The 8,602-nt window shown below is 41.3% G+C and overlaps 1 protein-coding gene across 1 annotated transcript in view; it reads right to left on the reverse strand.

Annotated features, from left to right (window-relative positions):
* PHACTR2 (phosphatase and actin regulator 2) overlaps positions 1-8,602 on the reverse strand; it is a 153,753-nt gene that overhangs the window by 33,046 nt on the left and 112,105 nt on the right. The window contains exon 5 of the mRNA XM_035899905.1: positions 738-977. Coding sequence (XP_035755798.1) covers positions 738-977 — 240 coding nt within the window. The remainder of the gene's footprint in view (positions 1-737; positions 978-8,602) is intronic.

Here is an 8,602-nt window from a genome sequence, read left to right on the forward strand (position 1 = left end):
ACAAGCACTCAAACTCGAGATCAGTACCTTAAGAACAGCTACTTATAATCTTTAATCTAGCATCACCGCTGAATTTCGGTTTGCCAGTGTAGTGATAAACACATCTGCTATGTGCCCGATGATGGACGTTTTCCATTTCCAGTGCATATTTAGAATCACAGTAAGCCATCAACCAGCTCAGGGAAGCCTGGCAATGTCTAATGAGCTAAAATTCTTTTTTCTTTTTTTTTTTTTTTCCCCCAGCTAAAACAACTGCTACTCAACAATCTTTAAAGATGTCTTCATGGTTTTATCCTTTACCGCTCTGAGATCTTGTAACCTTGTCAAATTAGAATAGTAGATATTTCCAGCAGAAAGTTAGAGCAATACCAAGGTTATTTTACTTTGGGGCAACTCATATGTTTGGTTTCAGAAGTCACCTTTTTCCTTGCTGATTCTTTCAGCAGTTCTCTGGGTCATTTTGTTGCCAGCATTCACACTTGAGCTGGGAATTCAATATAGTCTCCGATGTGCCTGGTGTGGTGCATACATTCATTGAACAGCAAAGTGATTTGTCCGCTGTCTGGGGCGTTTGCAGACAGCAGAGCCAGAGCTCAGTGGGAGGCTAGCTAAAACCATCCGTGGCATGCTCTTTAATAACGCTGCTATGTACAAAGGCAGAAGTTATCGTAAGACCAAGCCAAGCACCCCCATGCACATGCACCCACCGTAACTGGCACTGCCTGGGCAGTACTCACCAGCATCTCGATTTGCACTGTGACTTGTTGGCTTGGGCGGTGGGAGAGGAGGCTGCTTAGCAGGAGCCTTTCCCTTTTTTTTAGCATGAGGTGCTTCGTTACTCTTATGGCTGGTGGTAGTGGAAGCAGCAATAGCATTTTTTGGTGGTAGCGGAGCTTTTTTAGATTTAGGCTTAGGCTTGGGTGGTGGTGGTGGAGCATGGGATGCCGGTATTTCTGGGCAGTGATCGGTAGTGCTCTCTATGGATAAGAAAGTGAACAGAAGCCAACTGACACAGACATACGCCACGTACATTCAACACCACGCCTGGCAAAAATGACTATTTTTTGCTGCTTGAGCTCTTGGGAATCAGGAGAGTCTTCTTCATTTTTGACTTCTTACTGAAGTGTATCTCAGAAAAAAATTACCGTCTGTCTCAATTCAAGTCCTTCTCATGAAGATTTTTGCCCAGCACCTCTCTCAGTCTCATCTATTCTAGGCCTCCAAGGATCATCCTTAACATTTGGTATCCCCAACTAGACTGCTGGCTGCAAACTAAACAAGGAAAATGCCATTTACTGCTCTAACAAATTCCCTCGGCTTCTTTTCAGTCCTCTGAGATCAACAGGCTATAAAACTCAGATTCATGTGAATCTGAATGTGAACAGGGCCATTCTCTCAGCCACAGGTTCAAATATGGCTATGCAGCTGAAATTTTCCCCTGAAGCAACCCATTCTCCTAAGCTGCAGAGTGCTTGCTCACAGCAACTTTATTTTAGGTACCTTCCCCAGGGTATTTCTACTCTTCAGAAAGAGATGAAGCTAAATCAGATAGGATATCATTTGCCATGGGAATGCTCTCCTCTCCTGCAAGCTCTTTGGGTAATGTTACAAGACTGAACTTGCAAGAACCAGCAGTTTCTCAGTCAACGGGAATTTGGACTGTATCGACATTGTTATCATGCGATAGCAATGGCTCTGTAGAATGAAAGAGGTAGCACTGAGGATCCAATGTCCACAATGTACATTTCAGGAGACTTGACTTTAGACTAGCTTCAGGCTAGTTCTGTAGCCTGCATGCCCAGTAGTGGTGGGAGCACAAGTTCCTGAATGTATCTTTTGGCTTAGTTTCAGCCAAAGGAAACCTGGCTTGTGTGCTCTACAAACCAAAGAAGGGTAAGTGGGGATGACCAGGAAATTCACTTAAAAAGTGCACGCCTAATGGCAACTGTAATGTTAATGTAGGTGAGCCATTTATAGTCAACATACAATTTTTCAACATAATTGCTATGGTTGTAAGACTAGCTGTTCCCAGATGGGAATCTTTACCTATTCAATGACACCAACTCTGTGCCCATTTGGTGTCAAGAGAGCCTTCCCAAACCATCCAGAAAAAGGATATTATAAAAGCAAGAGCATACATACCATCAGAATCATATGGGCTTTATTTGCATGTTACTAAAAACCACAGTGGTTGGGGAAGAAAGGAGGCAAGCAAATATTGCAAGGACTTCTAACAGTCTCTCTTATCACTCGAGAGGAAACCAATTAATTTCTTGCAGTATGTTCCTATTAGAGCCTCAGTCTTACACACACTAAATGGCTGCTCCGGGATCTCCCGTCCATTCCCCACTCTCTTCCTTTGCATGTAGAAGATTCCCAAGAGATAAGCAGCACCTTTTCATTTTAAGATTAGTAGATGAAAAACAAATAATGTGTTGGACAACAACAACATTCTTCATCTCAGAAACAAAGCCTTTTCAATCTCTAGCTTAAGGCTTGTTAACATGAAACTAATGTATCACCTGCAGTTATTAAAAGCAACATGCGCACAAACATCTCTTAATGAACTGAAGGAATTAACATTAACTGTCCAGTGTCTTCCTCCTTTATTTCCAGCCCATTATAGACTAATATGTTTTTGCTAATGTTTTGCAACAACCATTGCATAGCAACCTTTTACAGCTTTCAAACAGATTCTTTCGAGCACAGATTCTTGTACTGCCTCCTTGTTTCCCAGAGAAAGAACTCTGGACCAGAGAAAGACTTTGGAAGAAGAAAGAAGCATACATATTTGTTACATTTTGCTCTCCTCTTTTACAGCAAAAAGCATCTCCTTGTGAAATTCTACCTACCTTCATTCAAAGTTGAAAAAATGATTTAATTCTGAAAAAGCAGGACATTTAAAAATTTTAATTCCATTCATAACAAACACAGCAAGAGAAGATAAGATTTTGTATTTTGAAGACCCTGAAGGACATGATGATCAGAAAGAATTTTAAGTGTAAGCAGTTCTTTGTATACCTTTTACCTATGGGTCCAGCATTCTAAAATTTTATTTACTTATTAGTAAATAAGTAGAAATAGTAAATATTTACTTATAAGTACATAAGTAGAAAGAATTTAAAACTGTGCACTTACACACCATTACTGTGTTTTTTTTTCCCAGTCATATTAGTAGTGAAAATACTAAAAAGAGAACAATAACCTAGTAAAAAGAAATACACCATTCACCATATTCTGAAGTAATACAGTGCAATTATTTAGAGTGTCAGTCAATCTACATTAAACTATATAACTGATTAAATAATGTGTATTAGATTTTATCTTCCAATTCAGGGAAAAAATACAAAATGTAAGGCTAAAGCTTTCCTTAGTTGCAAATAAACACATCTTAGTGACAACCAGCTAATAATTTTCAAACTTTATGTAGAGAAATAACTAAAAACTGTAAATGAAAACCAAAATTGGAGCAGTTCATCACACCAAAGTTCTTGCTTGCAGACCAGCTGTGATTAAAACTGGCAATTTATACAACATTGATTTTAACTAAAATGCTTTGCCATCACTGGGATACCATCTTTATCTAGGACAGCTCTTTCCATACTGTTATGTACATCACACCAAAGACCAGCAGACTCTTTCTGCACAGCAGTGTCCTGTCTGCTCAGACAGTTGCGGCTCTCACCGAGTCTTGACTGCCCCTTGCTTACGTACATGCTCTTTTTTTGGCCTTGACCAATGAATCTTCTTTTTGCTCATAGCCATGAGGAAAGCTGTGGTGAAGATGATTGCGTTTGACCATATCATCCCTTTTGGCGTCTTATTAGCTTTGTCATTTTAATCTTTGTTAGCTTTGTCTTTTTATCTCATCAGATGTAAACCTGACTGCCCTCAGTGTCAGTCTGATCTTGCCCAAACTCCCTCATTTACTCTCGACATACAGAATCCCAGTTCCTACCTCATCAGTCCATTATAACCAGCTTTGGCCCATGACAAACCAAGTTTTGAAGCACACACTTTTCATCGCTTTTCCTCTGCTGTCCCTCAGGCTTTGTGAACATTCGCTGACTGTCCTCCCTCAAACTCCCCTCTGCTGTGATGCCAAAGCTGACAATTTTTAGGCTGCCAGCATTGTGCTTGTTATCCTGGTCTGGTCTCCTCTTGTTTTTCAGCACCTAACCACAGTGTTCTCTCTTTTACTGCAAATCCATTGGAACTTTTTTGTGGTTTTCTGCATTTATGTAAGCCACCACAATAAATTCCTGGTATATTATACATAAGTACTGTAGTAATACGAATAACTAACAACAGCAACAGTGGCTTGATCGTGAAGCAGTGACAGGGATGGTCTGATGTCTGTAAATGGCTCAAGATACAATTATGTTGTAATTGTACCTCCCTAACATGATTCTGCTTGAATATAGACCCTTGGTCTTCATGCCTGCTCTTTCTTTTGCATCTTTTGTCAAAGCACAGAGGCCTCTGAATCAGTTCAGACCCATCTATTTGTTCAAGCCAACCCCCCAGGTACCTCAGTACCAGCTGCAATGCATTTTTATTGCTGTTGTTTTTCTTAATGCAAACATCTGTTCATCGGGAACTGACCTTTTAAGAAAAGTACAAAGTACTCGGTATACAACTGCTCTTGTGGGGACTCATCGAGTCTCAAAGACTTTCAGAGAGATGCCAGTGTACCATACGCACTGGAAAATCAGATGACTTATTTTGTAGGCTAAATGTGGAACCTTTTGCAAACTCTGGGCCAAACGGACCTATAAAGATCCTGGGCATAGTTTCAGAAGCCGTACATGACTGGGTTGTATAACACAGAATTTTTTCTTTACTTTCGTGAACTCCTAAGGAACTGAAGGCCGAGGCTTTTCTACCCCAGGATTTTGTCATACAGTACTGGAATTTTGTTTCTACAGCTAAATCAGTGCCATGAAGCTATCTCATGGAAAACCAGTAGTGCTGCAGCACAAGCAATAATCTACTTCAACTGCACAACACCCTCCTCCTGGAAGATGAGCACAAGATGAGCACAACTCAGCAGAATAACACTATGTAAAATGGAAGTTGGAAATAACGTATGATTTGTTGTCTTTTGCAGGATGCAAAATGAAACTCAGTAAGAGTTTTGAGAACCATGAGTTTCCTTTCCAGCCTATGCAGAGAGCTGTGTTTTGATTAATCAAAACCCAGAAGGCTGTCATTCAGAAACATGGGACACAGGGCAAGACAAGGTGTCTTTTGTCTCTTTTTTGGACTCATTGACTGTGCTGATGCAGGTGGTCAACTCATACAAATCCTCTCATAAACTTCAGATTTAACCAGCTCCATTTTTTGTTCCTGCTACTGCTACTAAAATTCTGCTCAAGAAAAGACCCATTCTAATTGTTAGAAAGCTCCTTTAATTTCCAGTCTAAATGTATCTCAGGCCAGTGTTTATTCCTTTCTACTCGTGCCAGCATTGTCCTTTAGCCCTGCTCTCTCCTGGCTCCGTACCAACTTGTTACATTCATCAAACACACCCAGGCTCTCTCAGGCTCCGTTTTGCTAGGCTGAACAAGAACAGCTGCCTCACGATGCTTCTCGCAGCTCTCTCTGCAGTCTTGCATTCATTTTTCTTGAAGACGGATGAGCAGATCTGTATGTCTGCAGACTTCCAGATCTTTCTTATTCTATGATTTCAACAGCACCATGTGCAAGAGGTCTTGTAACAGAGACAGTGTAGAAAACAGGAGAGGGGAGAAGGGGACAGATGTAACATCTGACCTAAAGCAACCATGTTCAGATATTTTGCATTGGTTCCAAGATAAAAAAGGAAAAAAAAAAACCCAATAGTGACTGTCATTTTAAATTGCTAACTGTCCGACTTTTGCATAAAAAGTAAAATGTTGAATCAAGAGAGAATACCTACACCACCTTCACTGTCAGCTGCACACTTTTACCATTTCTTGGTCTATGGGAGAAAGTGAAAGGCATGTAGGCTTCTACATTCCCTTATACTTTTGGTATAAATATGCTCAAATAATTCAGTGGTTAGTTCATTGAAATCACATCTACAATCTTATTTCTGGAGCCACATTAGGATATCTTTCCTAGAAAAGAAAAAAAGAAAAAAAAAAGCAGCTTTACAAGTCAGGAGCTTTCCTCCGCCACTCAACTTCTGTGGATGAAAGCCCGTGCCTCTCCCGTCAGCCTACTGTCACGAGCCAGCCTTGCTGACTTAGTGGACAGGCTCTGACCAAATACAGCTTTATCTAGAGTAGCTTTCCTTTTAAGATTTGGATTCAGCATTTACATAGTTCAGGTGATGAATTGAAGACATACTATTCTTAGAAGAACTGGTTTTAGCCAGCAAATAACTCAGCCGGAGTGAGACATTCTCTGGGAGTCAGGCAAAAGAAACCCCTTTTATGTATGGTGCTCATATGGATGATCTACAGACCTCAGGACCATAGGAATCCAGCTAAGCACGCAAGAGGGCAGAAAGTCTGCCTTGTCTCTCACAGCAAGTGGTTTGCAGGATTCATCTTCTGAGAGAAAACATGTTCTTGTCTGAGACCCTGGAAGATGAGGATTACTATCTTAAATTCAACAGGTTTTGTTCCACTTTGGGGAAATAAAGCAAAGACCTCTGAGGAAAGGAACCTAGAAAATTTTACTTTGAAGAACATTCCTTGGGAGACAAACTAAAGCGTTGGTGAGCAACAATGCATGCTCGTAAGAACAGAGCTTGTGCCTCCAACCTTCTTTTTTCTTGGTTACCCATGAAAAAAAGAAAAGATTAAATTTAATGGCAGATTTAAGGAAGAACAGACAAAGTGTAGAGGAAAAGAATCGCCGAACCCAACATACTAAGAACTGGAACCTTTGCCAGCTCTCATACTAGAGTTATCCTGTGGGGAAAAAAACATTATACGCATGTATCCCATGAATTCATTTGGAAACAGGGCTACAAACTGTTTCCTTCACTGAAGTACATGAGAAAACCTGAGAGGATGAGTCTTCTATAAATGGCATAGGAACATTTCAGAAGCTTATGCTCCATGGCACCCAAAACACCCACGGCACCCGCAACAGAGCTTTGGCTGCCCACCATGCCATTATTTATAAAAGCAGCAACTAACACACCTGACTGATGGTATGCAAAATGAAACTTCATATTATTTTTTTCCAGGCAGTATCTTGCTAATGGTTACTGAGCCTTTCACTTCTTCAAGGCCAAGCCAACGAGATGTGGAAGTATCTACCAGAATCATTAAAATATTTAGCTTGCTATGATAAAAATGAGTAAGACCTAAGTTTACAAACTGAACTCAGACATGAACTCAGGGTTCTCTGGTGCATCTGTGTGCCAGAGACATCCTGGGAGGGTGCAAAGGAGACAAGCAGCTCTGACACAGTACTGGGAGGTTTTACAGGTGCAGCACGCAGGCTGCATCAGCATGCTGTGTCCCTATACCCAGGGAGGCAAACAGCAACAATTTTCACACCTATTCCACTGATGCAGCCTTTGGTCTTCTCCAACACGGCTGCAGGAGGCAGAGAGACTCCTTGGATTCCCTTTGCGATGCTCATACCCCTCCTGGGACCTGGGCTGCTGGGGTCAGCAGAGGCTACTGCAGACAAGCGCCACAGGTCAGGAGCCCTGGCAGGATGGTGCAGTCCGGTCTGCTGCCCTGGTAGCCAGGGTGGACTCTGACATGCTGCCTGTCTGCTCGCTGCTCTGTATCCCCTCCAAGGTGCTCACAGGGAATGGCTACAGCTTAGCTCTTTATTTTCTGCAAAAGATGCTACTGCCTTTTCTTAGTCAAAACAAACCAAACCAAAAGAGTTCAGAACGCAACCCGGTACAAACATAATGTGAATAAATTATCTAGGAAAAAGATTTCTCTGATTTCTCATCTGCAAAGCTTTATCTATCAATTGCCTGTTTTATGTAAAACTGTCGCCAGCTTCTTATTCTCCTGCCATACAGGAGAAATTTCTTTTTAAACACCCTGCTTGGATGACTGACATCTCATCATTACCATAAACAGGAACAGTTACACTTTTAAATTGCCAAAGGGATTTTTTTCACCAAATACAAAAGGCACCTGTGAGCTGACAGGCAGCAGATGGATGGATACACAGTCTATGGAACTGCCCAGCAGCGCTTGGAACAGCTTTCAGGGGTCGCTTTCTTCACTCGCTTCTGCTTAACTCGTTTTTACATTGCATGGCTGAGCCTGTTGTTTGCCCTGTGGATACTGTACTTCCGTGGCTCATGCTGAAACAACTTTTCTCCTTTAACTTCTTTTAACTCCTATCATATTCCACATTCTACCATGCGTTGCTGGCAGCTCTCACCATGTTATCACAATGTGCCTGTATTGCTTGTTCTTTTCAAGCTTCCAGCTCCAGCAGTCATCATATTTCCATGAAAAGGCCGTTTTCAAGACCCACTTGAACAAGAGAGCAAATAAAGACCGTGGTCATTTAATAAAAACAGTTTAAAATAACCTTGTAACTTTCAGGGGCTGAGATGCATTTTTTGGAACATTTTGATTCAGCCAGAGTTGGAAGTGCAACACGCCATGCTACTAAACAGCAGGAA

The sequence above is a fragment of the Egretta garzetta genome, unplaced genomic scaffold, assembly GCF_000687185.1.
Source record: "Egretta garzetta isolate BGI_Z169 unplaced genomic scaffold, ASM68718v1 scaffold397, whole genome shotgun sequence".
In the NCBI taxonomy this organism is placed as follows: domain Eukaryota; kingdom Metazoa; phylum Chordata; class Aves; order Pelecaniformes; family Ardeidae; genus Egretta; species Egretta garzetta.